The following is a 23,413-nucleotide window of genomic DNA, read 5'->3' as shown; positions in this document are numbered from 1 at the left end:
CTGTTCCATGCGTCCCCTCAATAACAGCCTTCTATCTGAGAACACACTCCATCACTCCTCCCCTCCTCATGTGTAGTATTGTCCTTTAGTGCGAGGAAGTCCATGCATGTGCCCGCCCTGGCCTACGGACATGCCAGGTGGAAAGCTTTAGACCGCGATAGGAGCTGGAGCTGCACGACCTGAAATATCCTAGCGTTCAGCTCTCTGCAACAACTGCTCCTCGTCGCCGTCGCCGTTGTTGGTTCCGAGCTGCTTCTGGACCTGGGCCTCCATGTGAAGCTCCAGCTCCTCGAGGGCCTTGGCTTGCTCGGCAACCTCCTTTGGCACAGCGTATCCGATGCTGGGCTTCGCATACTCCGGCATTTGTTCCCACATTTTGTCGAAGCTGGATGTGGTCGCGGCCCACTCCTCGTCGGTGGGCATGGCCGGGTTGACGGGAACGATTTCAGGGTGGCGGTAATCAGGTCCTGCCTTGGCGACTTCTTCAAGCCAGGCGAGAATCGGGACGCGGCTGGTGATGAACATCAACTCAATGTAGTAGACCTCGCCAGAAGAGAAGACAGTGCAGCCATGTTGGGTGAAGGAGGCCGTGTTGGGGTTGCCACCAGGCTTCGCAACGGGCGTCATGGCGGCAGCCTCATCCGTAATGTAGGCTCGGCCGCGGCGGACGAGGAGATCCTTGAGGGGCTCGTGGGAAAGCTCGTCGGCGCTGGTGCTGCAGCCGATGACCGAAAGTGTGTTGGTTCTCTTGCCGATAGCATCGAAGGTGACAGGGCTGTCGAGGGCCTTCATGATGTGGTCAGCGCTCAGACCGACGCCAATGATGTCGAGGGAGGCAGTCGCAGCGGTGATGGCGGGAACGGCCTCGTCGAGGACGTATTGAATGTGCGCCAGCGGATGCTCGTTCTTGGGGATGGCATGAACCTTGGGGTTGTGAGCGCGGCCGTGGTGGACCATGCTTGCCATCGGAACAGCACAGGCTGAGACGGGGCTCAGAGGCTTCTGTCCCTCGGGCCACCACCACAGCTCGCCGGCGTTGGCAAGAATGATTCCAGGAGGAGAAGCATCGGTGGCAGAGGACCGCTGCTTGAGTAGCTCCCGGACGATAGAGACCATGCTGCCCTTGTTGATTCCGCCAGATCTATTGGCGACACGAAGAGCCACATTGCCGAGATCCTGGCAAGGCTCGCCGAAAATGACGACGACGCGGGAGGCAGTGGAAAGATTGGCGCTGGTGAAGATGGGCACGTGGGGAGAAGTAGCCGGGGTGCCCAGAGGAAGGAGCGTCTTGCTCATGCCGAGATTCTCGAGGCGCTCGTGGACGACATCGCGGATGGCCTCTGTGACCAGGTTAGTAAAGCTGGCAGGAAGTGGACTGCAATGGTACTTGCCATTGAAGTGAAAACGTTGACGGTCGTTGACGCGCTCGTTCTTGGTAAGGAAGTACTTGAAGTAGAAGCTGGGGTCTCCGATCTTGTGAATCTCATCATCGGTGTCGATGAAGTAGCTGCTGGTGTTAGCTTCAGCTGAGCGAAAGCAAAGGAAGGCGCTCACCCAAGCTTCTTGATGTCCGAGGGGAACACAGGGTCCTCGGGCAGTGCAGACCAGCGGCGACGGAACATGACGGCGAGTGGCGATGATGAGCTTGAGGTGGTCTGGTTAAGTCAGAAAGAAGTCCGGCTGACCTCGAGATTGTTGAGGTTGCCTTGTGAAGGGGAAAAGAGGGAGAAGATCCGAGGAATCACAGATTAGAAAATATGAGAAAATATGGGAAAGAACTGGCGGAGGACTTGGTTGGTTTGTTTGGTGCCCCGAAAGTGTGACGGAAGGTGAAAGTGAAAGTGTGGTTGATCGGGTTGTTGTTTGTAGAGGAACATGGAAGCAGGAGGCCGCTTTGTGTAGATATACCTTATCCAGTCGACAAGCAGCAAACGGGAAGTCACAGGCCAGGCCGCTCCTTCTCCAGAAACCTTTGGAGACCAACAGGAAACTGCAAACAATCACATACCCGGAACAAATGGGAGTTGTGCATCTTTACATGTTTTGGTATCTGTACATATCCTTCTCAGATCCGGGAAGCTGCGACCAAAACGCCAAGCCTTCTTCGTCTGTACGTCGCTTAAACTTGATTGAAGTTGACTTCGTTTTGAAGAGCTTCTAAATCATGTTTGTATTGTACACAGGCGCTTTCGTGCCATAATCGTCGAATCGTCTCCTTCCACCGGCCCTTTACCAACTGGCCCTCTTCACACCAGGCAGGTTGCCCTCGTAGGCCTGCATACGGAAGTTGAACTGCGACTGCGTTAGCACCTTTGCCTTCGTGCCCAGAATTCGCCATCTTTTCAACATACCCTCGTCATCTTAAAGTCACGGAAGACACCCCTTGACTTGCCTCCCAGTATGCAGCGGTTGCGGATCTGAGTCGAGCGGGTGTAGGAGTGCATCTGCGACAGCTGAAGCTGCGCCTCGGCGCGCACGCGGGGAGGGAGGGTCGCGTTGCGGATGATGTGGCGGAGAGCTTGCCTGCAGCGATCGCAAATGTCAGTCCTGTGGTCTGCGCAATTTCGACGGTGCTCGGTGATGCTCACCTCTCGGGCTCGTGCTCCATGAAGACCTGGCGCTTGGTGTGGTCACGAATCGTCCGGATGTTGACGAAACAGCCCAGGTCGAGCTTCTTGGCACGGAACATTGACATTTTGGCGGCGTTGGTGGAATTGGGCGACGACGATGTCGATAGACGTGATGTTCGAGAAGTTCAGTAGAGAGCTCGCAGAATTGAAGATCCGTCACGTGGTGCCGCTGCGAGTGCTTATCTTATCAGTCACCGACAGCTCACCGAACACGGGTAGCCCAAGCAGTCTGCGGAGAAATTCAATGCTACCCAAGCGCGAAGGTATTAACCAATCATTCAAGGGACGCAATGCGAACGACGAATGGTACGCACACTTGGTCTTATAAGGCAACCGCTAGTATTGTGAAGCGATTGAGATGTGACGGAAATGATTCTGGTATTGGAATAGCCATTGACCCCCGAAACGCCAGCCGTCGTCGCAGTCTATATCTAGACGTCCAACAGAAATACAAGTACACCACCACATCGTCTCCAGAATATCCTTTTCCCCTCGGCGAATTATCAGATTTGTTGTTGTACGCAGAAGAGCAGAGCGCCGCGCCATATTGCTATAATTGGTCCAAGAGCTTCTGCCGTCTCCTATTGATCAACTCTTCTTGCACCTCCTCCAACGTCGGCAACACCCAGCCCTTGCCGTCCCCTGCGTCGCCTGGCAGTGGCTCCCAATCTTCTGGTGCTTGCTGCTTTCCTGACCTTGCCATGTGTTCAAATGCTTCCTCCTCCTTGGCAGCTTCGTAGGCGAGCAAGTCCTTGTCCTCCTCATCTGGGGCGTAGCCATAGTACGCCGCATCGACCTGTTTCCGCAGGTCTTCCCTCGTCTCAAGAGGTCTCTCGTCGCTTGCTTTCGCTTTTGCGGCCTCGAATAGCTCCTTCACTCCTGGCAGGTCTCGTGCGCGTCCAAAGTAGCGGTAGCCTTTGCCGCCGCCGGGTATCTCACGTCCTTGCTCGTCGTAAATCTTGCCGCCTCCGCGCATGTAATTCGGTCCCCCCAGATTTCGTATTTGCACCTCCCACACGTACTTCTCCCGCATGAGCTTGTTGATCTCGTCGTTGAGGTCGCGGATTTGGTAGTCGCTAAGGGCCGGGTCTTGGATCTTGGAGACCTTGCGCGAGATCTCCTTGAGCACTTGACCACGCCATTTTTCGCAGGAGGGTATCGAGTCGACTTCGGTGATTACTCTTGGCCGCCTTGTTCTGCCAATGTCGATGATTCCGAGGTCTGCAGCCTGTGCCTCTCTGAAGCGAAACAGCATAGACTGCGCCTTCTCCGAATTTCGCGCCTGCAAATCACGTTAGCCCTCTAGTGTTGCGTGTAAAAATACTGTGATAACCTACCATCTTGACAGCTTTGGGGCCGGAGAGGCGTCGGATTTCCTGGAATGAGAATCAGGTTGGCGCTGGAGGTAGAAGTCGCGGAGGAGCAGTTGATGCAACTTTCCATTGAAGGTAATGCGCCAACCTCTCCACGAAGCACAGGCCACCCTGCACCCAATCAGCCAACGGCTTAGGTACTTTGGTGGGGCTAAGCTGCCCGCGCTGCTGTATCCGTACTGAACAGGGTGACGTTCAAGCTAAATAGTACATCTGAACATTTCTGGAGCTATCAACAGCTCGCGCGACTTCAGACCAGCCCCACGATGCGCCTTCCGACGCTGCTTCTCGCAGCCTCATCTCTGGTAGGCGCGGTGTTCGTCGACGAAGTCGGCGACATCGACTACCACCATGAACTTATCGGCGTGCCTCAGGTCGAGACGACCTTCTTCCACAAGCCCAGGAAGGACGACAAGGCTTCTCTCCTGTACTCCCTGAGCGACGTTGGCGTTGTTGGAGCCGTCAACCCGAGCAATGGCGCCGTTGTATGGCGTCAGTTCCTCACTGGAAACATCACGAACGGCGGTGGACATCTGCGAGCGGCCAAGGGCGAGGACTGGGTGGTCTCTGCGTATGGCAACACCGTGCAGGCTTGGAACGCCATGTCGGGCAGAAGCGTGTGGTGGACCGATTTCACGGGCGACATAAGGGATTTGGAGGTCATGGAGCTGACAGAGAACGGGCGCAAAGACGTGCTGGCGCTTTTTGAGGAGGAGGATGGATCTTCGACCCTGAGACGGCTCAATGGAAAGGATGGAAGCGTCGTATTCGAGTTCCACGATACGAGCAAGACCGTCCCCCTTCAAGTGTCGAACAACATCGAAAAGATCTTCGTGGTCAGCCTTTATGGTTCTGCCAACTCCTACGGCATTCGTGTATCAGTCCATGACACTGTTGATGGCCGGCGCGTTGACGACATCAGCCTTGGCTCGAAGGGCGACGTCCAGACCAAGGAGGATCTCCTGCTCGTTGGTGCCAACTCAGCCTCTCCCATCATTGCCTGGACCGATGCTGCGCACTCGAAGCTCAAAGTCAACGTCCTTGGTACCAAGACCAAGCAGGAGTTTCCTCTGCCTGCTGACACTCTCGAGGTGGCCATCCATGCCCCTCATCACCTCCAGTCTGAGCCGCATTTCCTGGTTCACAGCAGGACGAAGGCTGGCAACAAGGGCGAGGTTTACCATGTCAACATCAAGAACAACGCCATCACCAGGGACCACGAACTTCCTCTATTGCCAGGCCTTGGCGCGTTCTCCACCAGCTCCGAGGGCGCCAACGTCTGGTTCACGCGCATTACCGAGGAGGAGGTTATCCTGACATCTTCCAGCTCTCATGCCATCTTGGGCCGTTGGCCATACAAGGCCGGCACCGAAAGCGTCTCTGCTATACACGCCGTTTCGGAAGTTATCAAGAAGGCTGGCGACAACTTCGCCGTCCGATGCGCCGCCGTCACCACTTCAGATGATTGGCTGCTTGTTCGTAACGGCGAACAGGCTTGGAGCCGCCCTGAAGGTCTGACTGGTGGTGTCGCAGCCGCCTTTGCTGAGATTCCCGAGAGCGAGGATCTGGCCAAGACCCTCGAGGCCGAGGCTCACAGCAGCATTCTGTCCGCCTACATTCACCGTGTCACCCGCCACATCGACGACCTTGCCTACCTACCTGACTACCTCGCCTCAATCCCTCAACGTCTTGTCAGCAGCATCACCGGGGCCGAAGTCTCCAAGACTGAAGGCCTCTCTCGCGATGCCTTCGGTTTCAACAAGTTGGTTGTTCTGGCCACCCGTCGCGGCAAGCTCTTCGGCCTTGACGTTGGCAAGCATGGCAAGGTCATCTGGAAGCTTGACGCTTTCAAGATCCCCTGCGGGTCTTCCTGGGACGTAAAGGGCATCTTTGTCGAGGATGCCAAGTCCCACGTCACTGTTCGCGGCTTCCACGGTGAATACGTCGTCGCCAAAACCGATACCGGTAAGATGGTTGATGTCATGCCCGAGGGTTCCTGGGCGCAAACCCAGGCTGCCGCTATTGTGGACAGCCCATCTGGCCCGTGGCTTGCCCCGGTTGGTATCGGCGGTGCCATCGGCGATATTCCTGCTGCTTGGGCTCCTAAGCAGACTGTTGTCGTCCGTGGAACAAACGGCGAGCTCAAAGGACTTGCTTACATCAACGAGGACGGCACTGCCAAGGAGCAAGTCGCCTGGGAGTTTACACCACCGGCCGGGTATGAGATCGTCAACATTGCTACCCGACCTGTCCATGACCCTATTGCGTCTATTGGCAGGGTTCTCGGTGATAGAAAGGTCAGATACAAGTACTTGAACCCGAACACCATCGTGGTCTCTACGGTCAACGCCGCCAAGTCGACTCTCAGCGTGTCTCTGCTCGACTCGGTTTCCGGAGAGGTCCTGCACTCTACTTCTTACGAGGGTGTTGACACCGACAAGAACGTCGAGTGTACCCTCTCTGAGAACTGGTTTGTGTGCACTTTCTTCGGCGAGTACGCCCTGAAGGACGACGCCGGACAGCCCCAATCTGGCCAGTCCCTCAAGGGCTACCAGATCGTCGTCTCGGACTTGTACGAAAGTGACTACGCCAACGACCGCGGCCCGCTTGGCGATGCTGCTAACTTCTCCTCCACCGACCCCGTTGAGACCCCCACCGGTGCTCCTCTTCCCTCCGTCATTAGCCAGGCTTGGATTTTGTCAGCTCCCTTGGCTGCTCTGGCCGTCACCCAGACCAGGCAGGGCATCACCAGCCGCCATGTTCTCGGCTACCTACCACAGTCTCACGCCATCGTGGGCTTGCCTCGCCAACTTCTGGAGCCGCGTCGCCCTGTCGGACGTGACCCTACCCCCGCCGAGATGGAGGCCGAGGGCTTGGTCAGATACCACCCGGCCTTGGAGATCGACCCCAGACAGGTCATCACCCACCAGCGCGATGTCATCGGCATCCAGAAGATCATCACTTCTCCCACAATTGTCGAGAGCACCAGTCTGATCTTCTCCTTCGGTGTTGATGTATTCGGCACCCGCGCCACCCCCAGCTTTGCCTTTGACATCCTCGGAAAGGGCTTCAACAAGATTAGCCTGATTTCGACCGTGCTTGCCCTCACCGTCGGTGTTGCTGTATTGGGCCCCATTGTGAGTAAAACCCAAGCCTAGGCACGCATGATTTTGACTAACACTATGCAGGTCCGCAAGAAGCAGACAAACATGAGATGGGCATAAATAGTGTATGATATGATATGATATGATATAATAAAGTCTTACGAGTTTGAGTCACCGGTCTGCCCCTTCTTGTTCGTCTCGCTGCTTCACCTCAATGACTTGAGTCCGTGGGGCATTAGTGACCTGTGAGAAGTAAAGTGTCAAGTTGCTGGGTAGGTACATGGCGCTCGCGAGTCCGGACGTGCCCCGGAATAGTAGCCTCGGCCCTCATTGCATCCGTACATTCACAAGTAGTGATTTCGAGATAGAAGCCTCTTTTCGAGCTTCATCCTGTGAGTCCAAGATGGCGATGGCTTGTGTGCCTGTAGCTTACCCTCGCCAGCCTCTCATCTCGAAGGCCATCACGCTCGCCGCCACGATACTACACCCCCCATCAGTCGACGTGTTCATCGCAGGAGGCTCTTATCCACTTACGCTGACATGAAGTTTCTTCGGGCTTGTCAATAGGGGCGAGATTTGAGTCAACACATAGGGGTTTGTGCCATGCTCATTCATGCATGAATGTTCCTCGCGGCGACTTTCGCCATGCGCAGGGACATATCACCCATGCTCCCTGAGATAGATTACTGACTTAGAGCGAAGATAGTCTGGAATTCGGATGGTTCTTCTTGAAGACAGGCCGGAGAGTTGAGACTTCCCGTGTAGAGTCTAGAGCCGTGTCATTGGTGCGAAGATATAAGGGCATCTCGTCGCGCTTACACATCAAGGCCCAACTGAAGGTCAGAATCACAAGTCTGGGCCGGCAACCATTTCGCAACCGAGTAGAACGACGTTCATCGTGCCATGGTATGTTTTGTTTGAAAGCGTCTACAGGATAGCACGTGTTCCGTCTCAATTTTCCCAACAGACATCGATAAGCTATTGTGGATTGAAGTCCCCGAAGCGCTCGTCACCGTGAAGTCCTGCTGGGTATGCTCTGGCGATCAAGGGTCGGATCTTGGGCGTCAGACGGTGGACAGACAACGTTGAAGTGGATGTAAAGAGGTCTATTATGTGGAAAATATCTTTGAGCGAGTAACCTGATCAGCGTAGCAAGCGCTGCTGTAAGTGAAGTTATTCACAGTCGCAGGCAATGGTATTTACAAGACACGTCTAATTGGCTATCCGACAGTGGATGCTTGAGTAAACAACGGTATTATGATCTCCAGCTTGAGACCTTATCTTTCACTGTGTACAACAACTAAGAGTGATATCAATCATTCACTTCCCCCATTTCGCGTTCGTGAAACTTCCAGGGACATCTCGTGCTTCCCACGAGTCTCTTGGAAACCCCACTTAGTCCGTCATCGGGGATCACCGGGAGGGCTCGAGATCCTAGTCTCTCATGGACGTGTAGGCCACCCGTTCTGTAGATGAACTAAGCTCAAACAGATCTCCGCTTGCCAGGACTGGACGGAAGAGCACACTGGCTCCGCTCATCCTTCATCCCATCTCGCTGACCACATCGTCGTGGTCGCCCGAGACTGACCGACGTAGCATGCATGTCGAAACCTTGTCTCCATGGCCCAATCTTTTCGGGGACACCACCGGCCCCGCCAGAATTCTTCAACGGGTTTCGGCGAAGGCAGACGATGATACCATGATCCTGGACTGTAGCACTCTTGGGTCCTGTCCCCCGTCTTCTACTCGCACTACCCTCAGCCTTCATATTACCTCACCTTCGAAGATCTTCCCCGACGCCTAGAATGTCTTCCATGCCTTATTCGAGCGTCATTCAAGAACCTCTATGGTTACCGACGGGATCTACATGAAAGGCAACTTTGTCGCACATCGTGGCCCCAATCGAAGGCATACACCTTCTTTCTTGCCGCGTTACCCGCACTTTTACTATCAGGCAATTGGAATTTGATGTTGTGCCTTACCGATATGGCATTTACACGCGAGCCAAGCCAATGTTGGGTCACGATAGCATCATACGACACCAAGATGCATACTTAGGCCGGTTGCCTTCTCATCCTGCATGAAGGCTTTCGACTTTCCACTTGAAGTCCTGGCGAAGATAACTCGAGGATGATGGATTTAGGGGGGCTCTCTCAACACAAAGACCTTGCAGCCATTTACATTGCGGCAATCAGGGATTAGAAATGCAGTATAGCGGGCGTTGCTTCATGTTGGGCCTCAATATGTATGAAAGAGCCACTCTGCCGTCATTGTTGGTCTAATCAACTACACCCAAATGCTGGCACTGAACTGTGCGGCACAATGAAAGTGGAAACTTTCTACCAGAAGTATCGACCAACGCTTTCCCAACTACATTGGTCTTGCAGTTGACAGCGAGGTTGGGAACTGGCGGGGGAATCAGCCTAACACGGTTAATTAGCGGTGAAGAAATCAACCTTACCAGGCGGCCGCAGCGTTTGCACATTGAGCAAGCGTCCCCGCCAACCCGCGATGAGCTACTCTAGGACCATTGAGTTTGGAAAAGTAGGATCATGTGCTCAAATATCAATGCTACGGCCCGTGCCTTGGCCCCCAAGGCATTGATTTGGGTTCACCGCTCTCACACAGCTATTGTGGTGTTAAGGTCCCTAGTCGTTTGTGCAAGGATAGGGGGGTATGCTGCTCGTTACGACTCTGGGCTCACCGACACTCACCGCAAAACTCATACACCGACGAACCAAGAGACAGCAAAGTGAAGAGATTTCCAGTAGGCAGCTAAAACATCTGCACTTCTGCCTTGTTTGAAAGACATTGGAAGAAGCACATCGTATCCCGAAGTGCTTCCTTCCGCAATCCTCCGACGTCAGACGGCTTCAGCTCCGTAGCTACGCCTTCTTCCGGGAACTGGGTGTCCGAGGATCTTTTGTGAATCCTGTCATCCACAGAAAGCCGCGATCGGAAGAGAGCTACAACGAGCTGAGATGCGCGTGCGACGAAGGCATCTGGTTCACAGCGTCCCAGGTTAAGCGTCTGGCATCTGACGAGAGCCACCTTCATCAATAGAGTTTGTAAGACATCCGGTTTCTCTGTGTCTAGCAATGCTCGCACAGGCCATGGTTCATGCCGTATCACAGCATCATTGTGCGGAATGCCGAGGTGATGCGCTGGAGAATGTTGTGCACGATTCTATATGAGACGTCGCGCAGGACCATGATCGTTCGATGTTCCGCTGGTGCCGTGATACAGATTTCATCTACCAGTTGTCAGCTGCGCTTCAATCCTTGCGACATGTCGAGAAATCTCCATAAAGAGTAGGAAGGAAGAAGCCTCGACCTCAATTCTTTCTAGGGTGAGGGTTGCCTTGTTGTTGATCGCAGCTAAAGGCGTTTCTTGTCGCAACCGAGGGACTGAGTCTCACGACAGATCCTTCTCGAACTCCTTAGGATCCAGCTTCAACATGCTGCTGCCTGAAACGTCCCCGCTTCGAGCAGGGAACATCCCACCCACCGAGAACTGAACGAAAACGACGATACCTACAACAAGGCATCCACTGTCTTACGAAGTGTGCGCGTTGCCTCTCCTTCTGTTGGATGTCGATGTCTGTCTACGAGAGAGGCGGACGTTGCCTTTGGAGACGATCGTAGGCTCACAAGCTCAGAGCGATGGTGACGATGATCCAGCTGTCCGTGTTGCGGAGCCATGTTGACGAGGACAGAAATCGTGTGTCCATGCAGCCTTAGAAAGTTGCCAGGGTCACCAGGGCCCGACCCGTCCGTACCGTTGCGAATGCCACCTCGTGGATGAACCAGTGCTTTGGACAATTCTTCTTCGTTTGTTTCAGAAGACTAGTAAGCCTGCATCAAACTCTCAAACTGGGCTCCGTCCGCCTCATTATCCCATCTTAGCCCACGTCTGCAGTAGTGAGCCCGCTTGATAGGTTAGCAGCAGCCCCCTCGCCAAAGTTTCATTCGCTGCGAGAGCTGGCTAAGAAATGGGGGCCTCAATTTTGGTATAGAATGGACCCAATAACCAAGTTCGCCGTCAGCATCACAGCTTAGTGAGAAACGCGCGCAATGGACATCATGTCGCCGGTATTCGCTCAAAGATCTTAGGATTACAGCCCTATTTCAAATCTGCTGCCCTCGTGACCCGCTCATCTAGGATCAATCTTCGTGTAGTCAGTTGCCACGATGCAAGGCAACTTCAAGGCGATTTCAGCTGCAATACGTGGCAGACGTAGTCTTGCCAACAGTGTTGGCGCCCGACATTATCGGGATGATGTTTTTGGGCTGCTTCAGGAGAAGGCTATGCGGACTGGAGGGTGGGATGGCATTCAATATGCAATAAGAGAATTGGTTGAATAAAGCCGAGTCGGGCACTGATGACGATAACGAAGGTTCGGAGAGGAGGTTGAAACATACGGTTGTAAGCCACTTCTCATGCGGAGATAATGGTCATCTGGCCTCGTAGATCAACCGGTGTGTTGCGCGTCGAACTGAGGAAACGTGTACGACCTCGGTGAGTATGGTAAGGTGACACCCGGTGAAGAACTTGGCAACCCTATTCGTGAGGTCCCTAGGCATTGGCTGACGAGATTCATACCAAAGTGCAGAGCCTGTGTAGCAGGATATATATTCATCCAAGACGCGACATGTCGGATGTGCTAAAAAGTGCTGCATGTATAGTAGAGGTATGTCCTCCGGGGCGACGACTGTGACGCGCTTATCTGCAGGCTCCGGCGCCCGGTTATCCGATCAGTATAAGGGGCGCCGGCGGCGTCGGCCGGGAAATGCGGGTACACGTCCATCCCGGTGTTCGCAGGTAACACGGCATATACTCAACGAATAAATGTGATACAAACACAATATGTAAGGCACACATCTTCTTAAATGGAAAAAGGGAATTGGCAAAGTGCAATCACGCGCTGAAATCGCGTTGAAACCGTCCTTCGCAGGACTAGCTTTGTTTTCTCTTCTGCAGGCAGCCTACGGTCACGGCCGAATCTCGAATTTTGAATGTCTGGCATATTTCTCTCGATATCAGGTCCTGTGCCGCGAGGACGAGAGCTCCGGTTCGTTGACCATGTGCTGCCGCATTCAGGGCGGAGCCACAGTTGACTCCAATACGAGTACGCAGACCGTACGAAAATGGACAGGTGTGATATAAAAAAAGAAAGCGCACAGTATCATCGCCGTCCACACCAACCCCTGTTCACATTCGCTCTAACTTGCAACACCACGAATTCCTTTCCCAAAGCTGAATCCTTTGATGTTCTGGATTACGCCAGGCAACGAGGCGGAGCACTAAATAAAGGGGGCGACGGATCTAAAATGCTGAGAAGCAAATTTGTCGGTAGTGAACCGCAGCCTTTGAAGCATGACTTTGAAACTGTGGTGGCCAATTGAAACGTTGCAAACGCGTAAACTTGGTTGGCTTGGGCCTGGGATGCCGACAAAATGCCATGTGCCGCGCGCTAACGGGCCATCGCCAGCCTAACAGCTCCTCAAAGACGAGCTGAATGGAATTGTTTGCTAGGCATCCATCGCCTGCCTTCTAGGCAGGTTGGCTGGTTGCAAATATACGACACTGGTGTTATCAGGGGACCCCGCAAGACGACGAGGCTGCCAGGGATGGAATGCAATGGATACCATTCACTGGGTTTCGTTGATCAAGACAAATAGAGGCAGCTGATGGAACTCGACCCGAATTCCAGACGTCTCGGCCCCCCTTGGTGAATGGTGACATGAGATGCAAGGAGATTGACGTCGGTGTGGTTTTCACGCCGCAATTGCTAGTATCCTTGCACTTGCAATCGATCGGGTAGCCGCTGTGCCTAGCACAAGGCTGATCTTGTTGGACCCGAAAGGGATAATATTGGCTTCTAACGCCCGCAAATGCTTTGTAAATTCCGGTGTGAATGGTATTTTCGGACACGGCTTCGTTCCCGATGGGTTGGCGACAGCGAACCCAAACATTCGGAGCCAAACAATGCATACCGGCGCTGGCCAGACTGCGAGCTTTGTTCCAGGGCAATGTGCTTGATCGTCACCCCCTGACAGAGCTTGATCTTCCTTGCGTCTCAACCGCATGTGAAGATACAAGTATCGGATGTAAATTACAAGTCGTGCTTGCTGGATGCCTGGCCAGTCCATCTAACTGCCTGGCTGCCTTCTGGGCGAGTTTACGCATTCGGCTCCAGCAATAGATCTCCCGACAAAGCTCGGATGCGTTATAGGCAGCATTCGTTTCGGTGTGGCTTCGAGGCCGGGTTTCGGTATCGTTCAAGAAAGGGGGTCGATTATCACTTCGAAACAGGTGATTAAGGCAGTCGTTCGGTATGGATTATTGCGAAAGCGATCGGTCTGCTGGACGAGGAGGCAAGACAAGGCAGTATTCATCTGCGCATGGGGTTCGAGAACGGACGAGAGTGTGAAGATTCGATCATGATATCTGCTCCTGACAAGGTGACAGTCAGAAACAGGTGACGTTTGGGAATACTCAGTCGGACGTCGGTAGGAGATTTCGAGATCACCTGGACTTCCCCAAACTTCGTTCGGATTGGCTTGATGTCGCAGAAAAAATCGGGCGATTTGTGGCGGGCAGAAATTCTGTCTCTTTGGAGGTCGGGGCAGCAAGGAGGGTTCGAGGGCACCCCAACGGAGCAGAAGCAGTCCAGAACAGGAGACGTCAAATGACACTTTTCGTGGTATGATACTGAATTATTAGTTGATCCAGCTTGACCGTGGGGTGACGCGCTCTGGAAAGAGTGCGTCATGGCAAGAAATTCATGACGGACAACGGAATGAACCTAGCCTAACCGTCAAGTCGGCCTCGGATGACTTGTTCATACGGAGGTGGACCCACTTTGTGTGAAAGGTTGCCTCATCCGCGGTTCGCCGTGGAACCTGGGCATGACTTTACGTCATGTTTTTTGAACGTCAGATATCTAATTCCTACAATGATTGAAAGCCAAGGATAACATGAAGACTCGCGAGTTTGTTAAAATTCTTGTCGGCTGAAGAAAAAATCAAGTTGAAGAAAGCATTAGTTTTACCAGCCAGAATTTGCGGGATACGGGCGACGTTACATGGAAGGATTCTTGATTACTTGCATGCAGAACCGCGGCTAGCCATTTCAGATCTAACGAAGTGGGCCTCCATCTGAACCTCACTCTTCCGGGACATCCACAATCTAAACCCGAATCCAAATATCACAAAAACATCTTACAATCAATATAAGCAGCTATTGAGTAGAGTTAACTACAATTAGTTTAGAAACATAAAAAGAAAGACATACCGAGTGAGGAGAAGAATTCATTCGACCAGAACATCGAAATAGTTCTAATATCTGAGCAGATGCGGAACGCCCGAAGGAGATAACACAACGGTGAACATGGAGGTGAGGGTAACCGCAAAGTTGATAAAGATTATTACAGTAGAAACGATTAGAAATTAGCATTTATACATAGGGATAATACAATGGAACAAAGCTTATCGTTGATAAGGCAGCACTCTGCTAGAATAGCCATGAAAGGTTTATCAAAATACGAAGTTTGTAGAAAGGTCAAAGATTGTGAAATTCAACCAACCTGGAATTTGTCCCATTATAATCGAGACATGACGGAAGTTGACACTACACATTAATGAGATTGCAAGTAACATATTCCACATACTCTGGCGGCGAGGTCACGCAACTAGATTCATTTGGCCCGCAGTCACCTATAATATTATAGTACTTTTTGTATAAAAACAATGAACAACCAGTTGGAACTACGATATCGAGACTTGTAGTCCATGGTTTAATTTTTCGAACGTTGGGAGCTTGACGGTCGTTCATTGGCGCACCCTGTTGTGTCTTGAACCGACCAACGATGATTCATGAACGCCACGCTTCAAATCCATATGTCATGTGTAAGAGCAGGATTGGATAGCACCTCGAGTTTGAAGCCTCAAAGGTCGAGACACACTACACCAAACGCTTTTCATCGGCATATGGATTAGACACAAAAGTTCGATGCTCAGACTAGGCAGAATTTGCCGCGTCTCAAGCCTTGAAGTTGCCTGGTCGACAGTATCAGGCTTCCAGAGCGAGCCAAAGGTCAATGGAGACTCAACTTTGCCTTGATACCTAGCGCTCAAAAGTGGCTGACACTTGTCAGCCTTAGGTACTTTCAGTCAGCCTTCAATGAGATAGCCTCAGGAAAACCTCTAGTCTCAGGAAAACCTGAGTATCTGCAAGGTTCTTTTTATGAGGCCTAAATGGCGGGTTAAATCTAGGTGACAACTTTCAACTTCTCGGTCTGACTGTGTTCAAAAGAAGTGACCGACCCAATGAGAAATAATACCGAGTGACGCCTTGTGATGGTCCTTTCCAATGAGACGCCTCATGAGGCTTTAAAGTGGCGATGCTCACGAAAGAATTCACCATCTGGCGAGATGATTCCGAGATGATTCACGATTAGATCATTAGATGGGGCACGCCACTCACCAAATGGATCCCTTAGTACTTTCATGTAAGATCCGGCTTTGATATTCAGGCAAATAAGGCATTTATGCGTAATGATAGGCAACAGTCAGTTGCCTCCAGCCTCGCGACCCGAATATTTCAATTCCGTCGAGCATGAATTTCAAGTAACAGCAGATCTGAAAGCTCAACGAAGATTTCGGTGAAGGCACCAGCGGGATGTATGCAGCCGGGACGACCATTCACCAATGGGCTGGAGAATCGTGGTCATTTCAGGGAAGACAAATTTCCATAACGCTAATAACTGCTGCTTTAGGATACAGCTTTGTGATAGCGTGACCTGCCGCCGCCTACCGATTGGAGTCGAGGACTTCTTCGATGGCAGCCTGCAAACAGCATCCACCAGTAGACTCTTGTACAGTTGAGGCAGAGGCCAACCACCAACTTTCCAGATCCTGGTCACGAGGCAAAAATTTCGATGCGAATGAAAGCTGATATACCCATGTCAGCATGGCCTTGTATGGCACACGCCTTGTCTCGGCGGGTTGCCTTCAGCAAGTTCCATCGTGAATTCGTGTGCACATCCCCCGTGGCTGAAAACCATGATGAAGGGCCCGCCTAGTGAGTCAGGCTTCCGAGCCCGGCCTTCCACTCAAGCCCCGGAATTGAGATATCCTGAGCGGAGCGAGCATGTAATCTTGCCACATTGCTGCGTCTGTGAAAATCATCAGCGCTGTTGAGTCGGAGTTGCGGTCGAGGACGATGAATTGGTTCGTCTCAATACGAACTAGAACCACTTGGCTTAACCGTCTCGGCACAATGCTGCTGCGGACGGTACATACCCAACATGGTCACATCTCCATTTGCCTTCATCTAGATGCTTCTTCGAATTAAAATATTGCCTCTTACAGCTATTCAGCCCGGAAGAAAAGATTTCAGCTGCAATGATCTTCTTCGTGTTCCGGTCCAGCCGCATGTCGGCGAAGCCGATTGACTGATCGCTGTGGCTGTGTACTAGGGATGTATGTAGAAGCTGTGGCGACCGCCACCTGCCAAGTTCGGCACTGGGAAGCCCTCTTTGGGATGGCAAAACCTTTTGGTCCTGCTGTCTGCAAATTGAAGAAGGGAAAACTCCATCGTTCTCAAGATTGAAAGATTTCAATGCAGTGTACTTCTTCGCCAGTGGAGAAGAACAGACCGCGAGCAGTGTTCAGTGCAGCTGCGCCAGGGCTCCAAATTGAGCTAGCGATGTCCCAGGGCCACTTGAACCCCGGATCTTCTGTGCAAAAGCTTCCTGGAAAGAACCAAGGTAGTCGGTCTGGTATTCTTGGGACCACATGTGATGGGTAACACCGAAATCTGCATCACTAGTGCCTCGCCTGATTGCGTAGAGGAAAGATCTTGAGGAAAGGAACAAGCCTGAGACCCAGTAATCATACTGGAATGGAGAGAAGTCAGTGATTTGAATTTTGGACGGGAAAATGGACCGGATATACACGGTCTTAAGCAGGACACTCGCTGGTTTTGTATGCTGCATGACCGCAGCATGTAAGACACAGATGGATGGAAGATTTTGTAATACTCATCATCTGACCGAGCAAATGCAACCCTCCCGCACATTTGAAATATGCACTTTCGATGGAAGCGTTGAATGTTTATAAGCACGCAGCGCAGAAAGAACGCAATCGTCATTGACTATTTGAGGAAATTATTTCGACCCAACCACCCGATGCCAGATGATGCATACACATGTCCAGTGGAAAATGCCAGGCTGGCGCGACACTGAAGCCAATATTAGGTGCTCCGAAGGCTCAAAATGGCTGGCTCTCAGCCGTCCAGATGGCCCGGGCGGCCCCGCCACCAGCCTGTAGATTTTTGCCAGCACAACGCCCCCATACACTGGCGGCATGGATTTCTGAGCTATCGGAATAGAAAATGCAGAGTTGGGCCTGTGTGCAGCGAAACAGGTTCAAACTGATTTGGTCTGAGAATTGTAAGGCTGGAGGCGGAGAGCAAGGAACACTTATAGTTCTTTCGTAGGGCTTGCTGAGGAGGAGGGAGAAGTGAGGGAATGACGGGGCGGGCTCAGAGACCCTGACGAGCCTAGGAGCTTGAAGAGCCGCATACTGCATAGCAGTGCGCGGACCAAATAAGGCAACCGAGCTAACCTGGTACATACGGGCCCGGTGCATACCATGCTAGAGCCTACCTACCTAGGCAGTGGTGGTTCGCGACCCTACCAACACTTTCAAAGAGGAGACGTAAGATCTCAGCCTGTTCGCCTGCCACTGACTTTTCGTACCTTGAGGTTCGCCATTCGTGTCATTGTCCGCTTCAAGAAAACAAGTGCGGGAACTGGCTACACTTATAGACCAGCGTTTATGTCCTGGAAGACATTTTTGACCTCGTCTCAATTAACTTAGAGGGAAAATCATTTGCCCGACGCTTTGGCACAAATCCCGCTTTAATCGATCTTGCAAGCGTCACGCACACGTCGCCCGCGAGGAACCAAATATGTCCGACAACAAGACGTTATCCAGCCAAAGGGCGGATACCCCGAGAACAGATATCGACAAATTAATTATTGGCTCGAGACGCCAGAAAACGGACCAAAAACGAAGATGTCCTGCTTGTTTGAAGCTGTTACCTCCCTCGATCAGGGAGGAAGAAGTGAAAAGACACGTCGAGGAAAATCACAGCGACGAGACGGACAAACCAGGTTTAATAAAGAAAATATTATCACAGTACGTCACTCGTCAACAGAGCCGCATGTTCAAGAACTAATCCACGCACCTGCAGACTTAAAGACCGACGCGAACCCCTGACACAAGCCTTAACCTCCCAACCCACCGGTACCAATCCCGCACCCGATCTATCCCAATCGGTGTCCAAGACGGCCGTTGCTCCCGATGTCGAACCTCCTGTACCCGAGTCAAGCGGGGATGGGGATAATCGAGGAAGGTTGAAGAGTCCTGCCTCGAATCGAAGCCTAAAAAGGGATCACGACGAATCATCTCTGCCCCCCAAGCGTAGTCGAGCTCGTGCACCAATACCAACGGCCAACACCCGTACGTCTGATAATGACTTTCGGAGAGATCCCGGGCAGAAGGCTGGAAAGCTATGGTCTCCTGAAGAAGAGCCTTTGAAACGAAAAGACACCACCGAGTCACCTCGACCACCTACGGCTAGGTCCTTCGAACCTCGCAGTCCTGAGGTTGACCAAACAGAAGTCTTGATAAAGCAGCCGGAAACGCGGCCGATATCCCAGGAACAATTAGTTGCTGAAGTCAAGGGTATATATGCTGGGCTTGTCATGGTTGAAAGCAAATGCATCGAGGTTGATAATGCTCAAAGTTCAACAACAGAATCAAGTCCGAAGCTCAACAATGAGCAATGGCAAGCCCTTATCGCTCTACATCGGACCTTATTACACGAGCATCATGACTTCTTTCTGGCATCACAGCATCCGTCTGCCAGCCCTGCATTGAGGCGGCTCGCAAGCAAGTACGCAATGCCTGCTCGGATGTGGAGGCATGGAATTCATAGTTTCCTTGAGCTTCTGCGGCACCGTCTCCCCGCATCGTTAGAGCATATGTTGACCTTCATCTATCTGGCATATTCTATGATGGCACTGCTCTATGAGACGGTGCCCACGTTTGAAGACACTTGGATTGAATGTTTAGGAGATCTTGGGAGATATCGGTAAGCAAGCAATATTCAACAGAAGGTCTTCATGTGACAAAGCTGAGAGACACGGATTCTGACTTCGCATACAGTATGGCAATTGAGGATGATGATTTGAAAGACCGCGAGGTTTGGACTTCTGTTAGTAGGCACTGGTATTCAAAGGCAAGCGACAAAGCACCTACAACAGGTCGGTTGTATCATCATTTGGCAATCCTTGCGCGACCAAATGCGCTTCAACAGCTCTTCTACTACACCAAGAGCTTGTGTGTTCCGATCCCCTTTCTTTCAGCCCGCGAGAGCATCATGACTCTGTTTGAGCCTCATCTCAACGGATCGCCAACACGGCTCCAAGAGATCGATGCCGCCTTCGTCCGAGCCCACGGCATCCTCTTCTCCGGCCGCAATCAAGAACAATTCGCACCCTCCGTTGATGAGTTCATTGGTAGTCTCGATAACCACATTGGACGTACCACGCGACGATGGATGGAGAGCGGTTACTACATCGGCATCGCCCTAGGATGCTCCCTTTTGGAGTATGGCAGCGAATCTAACGTCATTATGCGTACGATCAAGTCAGGAGCACGCACCGACGAACCAGATACGGCAATGCAGGGCGTTGAAGCCGCCGCCCCATCCCAGAAGTTTCTTGATGCCCTCGACTTCGCCTGCCGCACGCACGATGTCGTCTTTCGCCGCTTCGGTGACCCCAGCGTCACCCCGTATCTTCACGTCACCCTCTCCTTCCTTCATCATCTTTCAAAATTCCCCGTCGCCATGGCTCATATCGAGTCCAAGATCCCCTGGAAGCTCATCTCACTCATGCTCAACACTCTGGTCGGCACTTGCTCACGTTTTGACAAGATTGAGGGTGAGACCTTTCCCCGAAACGAGAAGGAAAGCCCACGCCCGCTACCCGACGATTTCGCCCAGCGTGGTCTTCTCTGGGTGGAGAAGTACTACCCGGCTGACTGGTTTACCGCCGCGAAGATCGATGACGAAGAGAAGTATTTTGAAGTAGCGTCTATGATGGAAGAGAGGCAGGACCGTTGTCTCTGGCTTGGAGTTCGTTTGGCCTCGACAGGCGCGTGGCTTACCTACGATAAGAACCTGAGACAGTTCAGCGTCGCATCACGATATGCTGTTGAGATTGCCAACTTGCCGACGGTTTCGGAAACAGATAGTGGTACACCGACACAACCCAATACATTGGGAAGCCGAGATGACGGCGATGTGGACATTCCGGATGCCCCTATTGAGTAGGGCATCCCGGATGTGAAGCATGGAGCTAGGCTGCATGCTTTATATCACATTGCACTGCCGAGTGTGACCATGGTTCTCACCCGTGTAACAACAATGCACAGCATTGGCGTCTATAGTCTTCTGCTACCGACTCTCTTGGGTGCATCCAGCCCAGGCTTTATATGTAAAGTCTGGATTGGGTGGTTGGGCCGATTTCAGGCTACACAATCATGAAGAGAGTTTGGGGAGAAGCCACCTGTGCTGCACTCAGTACCTTGCCAGACAAGGTTATAGACGCCGCTGTGAACTTCACCAACAGCACATAGGTTGTTCCAGTAAATATTAGTGATGGTGCATTTGCAAGGCGCATAACAGCATTGGGAATAGGGTACACCGTACACAGAGCCTTGCCTCTCACCAGGCGGGTTCAAAACTAACTCACGGCGTTAGGGGCATGCATTTTTGGATTGCAGCGTTGTCGCTTGGTTTATCAACCAGTCCCATTTGATACCATAATAGACGAATCAAATTTCTATGTTCATAAGAGTGTGCCAACCGCTTTCGTGCTTTTGCCTATGGAGGTCCCGCAGGCGGCAAGGGGTCTTATGTTTCACTGGGTTGCCGAGAACCACGAGTCCCGAGTAGAACTGAGCTGATTGAGACTACTTTATGCTATCCATATCATGATAACGACAGTATATGTCAATAAAATGTACTGAGTCATTGTCAATTAAGAAATATGTACGGTGTTTAAGAAGGGTCCAACCAGAAGCGTCGAACCCAGTGCCTGTTTGTAAATGGAGCCCAGGAGCTTAAATAGTTGACTGACGGAAGATTGTGTAGATGTCTGTGTAGATATCCAAGAAAACGAATTAAAGCTTCACAGCTCAGTTAAACATCGTACAGTTCATCCTCTTTCAGAAGTCTGTTTCGTCGCGTGCCCGCCCGCCCATGCGCCAATGGTCTAGCAGAACAACATGCAGTCCTTCTTGATCAACTCAAGAAGCATATTACTCAGTACCGACAAGTCGAGGATTGACAACTCATGATGATGAATTCGAGCCATATCGTCACGCTCTGTACCATCAGTTGAGCCTATGACTTAACGTCAGAGTCTTGGGCAAAAGGTCACAGAAGGTCAAGAAATCACTTAAACTCCCATGGCGGCGCCGCGGCGGGCTCAACTTAGGGGGTTTAAAACTATTAAGAGCCTTTCATTTTGTAACTGTGTAGATAGAGAAGAACATGAATTCATATTGAACAACTCCTACGTCGTTGCAAACCCTGTAAGCCCTGAGGTTCTTACAGGATAAACAAAGCCTTCCGAGACACGCCTTGGCTGCTAACGATGATGTTGAAACAACTGGATGTGGAGCATCAGACAAACCAAGATGATGATGATTTGCAACACAGTAAAAGAGTATAACAGAGCAGTAAGAAAATCCAGCGAGCGTCGAAGCTTCTAGATCTCACAAAGGTGACCTCCATCAATGACAAAGTGGTAAGCTTTAATTTGGTTCTCATCTCAAGTTTGATCGCAAGTACTAGGTAGGTTTCAAATATTTCTTCTATTATTTCAAATCACAATTCTCTCTTGAATTGAGGCTTATAGAGTTTGATCCAAAAATAAGCCAGTCATTGACCGAATCTACCGGGGTGTCATTCACGTAGGAATATTGATTTCAAACCATCGTTCGTTCCGATGGCGTCCCGAACAATGTACGCAAGCTTCAGCCACGGTCAACGTCTTTGCAGTCGCCATCCTGCCGGAACTCATAAGAAAACTCAATTCCCTCAAGGCAACCGGGCTATGTCATATCGGATTCGTAATCTTCGTGGATTCAAGGGGCGTGAATCGTAACCCTCGGCTGTGCAGCGCCGCAGTCCAGCCATCACCTTCCGCTCCACTCTCCGAGAAACCCGAGAACCTGCAAAGGTGCCACTAGGCAGGAGCAACGAACAACTTTCGGCCGGCTCAAGTAAAATTTTCCATGCAGTTCGCGGTTTCAAGCCCCATCTCTCTCACGTGGAAGCCAATTGAGCTTGCTTGGTGGTCGTCGATAAGTGTGTCCCGATGGCGGAACCCGGACACCGACAGTTAAGTCGGCCCGTTGAAGAATGGCACCCCGAGCCCGGGACCACATGGGATTTCGACTAGCGTATTGATAATCCTTACAACCCACGAGGGGGAGGCATATACTAAAGCATGGAACCGATGAAACCTGGGTCTCTATCGCCTTGTCGCGGAATTAACTTTCGGTGAGGCAGCACGGTTGGTTGCCTAGGTAGTTGCCTTCTTTTGGCTCTGAGTGGGCCAGCCTCCTGTGTTCTTTTGTTAGCGAGCTAGAGTCTTCGCGGGGACTGAACGCCCGGTTCTTTTGCCGGGCAAAGGAATGATGACGGAAGAGCATCGAGGCCCTTTTCGTCTGAGCCACAAAGACCATTGAGAAGTCAGCCGTTTATGTTTATGTATTTTGGTGTTTTAGGGGCGTCGTTTGGGGGCGATGAGTTCGCTGGTTTGAGCGTTCAGGTACGGCTGGCGAGGGCTTTCAGCTCCCTACCTTAGCGCATGCGGCGCAATTAGGGAGCGTGGGGTAGGCAGCCGCAGCGCTTAAAATTAGTATGGTTGCCTTCCATGCCCAATCTCTTAAAGGATTTTTCAGACGCTGGTTGCGATGGCATGCGCTTGTACCTTTGTTTTGGATGCCCTGTTGTGCAGGCAGCCAGCATCTTGGGTCATGATCGAAACCCCACGCGCTCTGTCAATGTTTCCGAAATTGTCCATAGTTCACTTCGGTATAATTCTCGTAGTTGACGCCTATAACTCATATCGGTTACTACTAGCTTGAGTTGCCTGTATTTCTGCCTGTTCCACAAGTAACATCCGCAGGCATTTGATTCAATAACAATCTGAGCA

At 51.7% G+C, this 23,413-nt stretch overlaps 5 protein-coding genes across 5 annotated transcripts; 2 read left to right on the top strand and 3 right to left on the bottom strand.

The window, feature by feature from the left end:
* Nucleotides 1–189: 189 nt before the first annotated feature.
* On the bottom strand, nucleotides 190–1,622 carry COL26b_006555 (uncharacterized protein; the record flags this gene model as incomplete). The annotated part of the gene is made up of 2 exons (XM_053179371.1): nucleotides 190–1,507; nucleotides 1,555–1,622. The coding sequence occupies 2 exons, from the start codon at nucleotides 1,620–1,622 to the stop codon at nucleotides 190–192; spliced, it is 1,386 nt and encodes a 461-aa protein (XP_053036649.1).
* A 607-nt stretch (nucleotides 1,623–2,229) lies between these two features.
* COL26b_006554 (uncharacterized protein) lies at nucleotides 2,230–2,695 on the bottom strand (the record flags this gene model as incomplete). Its single annotated transcript, XM_053179370.1, has 3 exons — nucleotides 2,230–2,292; nucleotides 2,352–2,523; nucleotides 2,589–2,695. The coding sequence occupies 3 exons, from the start codon at nucleotides 2,693–2,695 to the stop codon at nucleotides 2,230–2,232; spliced, it is 342 nt and encodes a 113-aa protein (XP_053036648.1).
* Nucleotides 2,696–3,180: 485 nt separating this feature from the next.
* On the bottom strand, nucleotides 3,181–3,970 carry ISY1 (NineTeen Complex (NTC) component; the record flags this gene model as incomplete). Its single annotated transcript, XM_053179369.1, has 2 exons — nucleotides 3,181–3,912; nucleotides 3,968–3,970. 2 exons carry the CDS (start codon nucleotides 3,968–3,970, stop codon nucleotides 3,181–3,183), a joined length of 735 nt encoding a protein of 244 aa, XP_053036647.1.
* A 299-nt stretch (nucleotides 3,971–4,269) lies between these two features.
* On the top strand, nucleotides 4,270–7,227 carry COL26b_006552 (uncharacterized protein; the record flags this gene model as incomplete). The annotated part of the gene is made up of 2 exons (XM_053179368.1): nucleotides 4,270–7,140; nucleotides 7,192–7,227. 2 exons carry the CDS (start codon nucleotides 4,270–4,272, stop codon nucleotides 7,225–7,227), a joined length of 2,907 nt encoding a protein of 968 aa, XP_053036646.1.
* A 12,333-nt stretch (nucleotides 7,228–19,560) lies between these two features.
* Nucleotides 19,561–20,517, top strand: COL26b_006551 (uncharacterized protein; the record flags this gene model as incomplete). The annotated part of the gene is made up of 1 exon (XM_053179367.1): nucleotides 19,561–20,517. One exon carries the CDS (start codon nucleotides 19,561–19,563, stop codon nucleotides 20,515–20,517), a length of 957 nt encoding a protein of 318 aa, XP_053036645.1.
* Between the last annotated feature and the right edge of the window lie 2,896 nt (nucleotides 20,518–23,413).

The sequence above is a fragment of the Colletotrichum chrysophilum genome, assembly GCF_026319265.1.
Source record: "Colletotrichum chrysophilum strain AFK26 chromosome Unknown scaffold_49, whole genome shotgun sequence".
NCBI lineage: Eukaryota > Fungi > Ascomycota > Sordariomycetes > Glomerellales > Glomerellaceae > Colletotrichum > Colletotrichum chrysophilum.
This window is presented reverse-complemented; position numbering and strand designations above follow the sequence as displayed.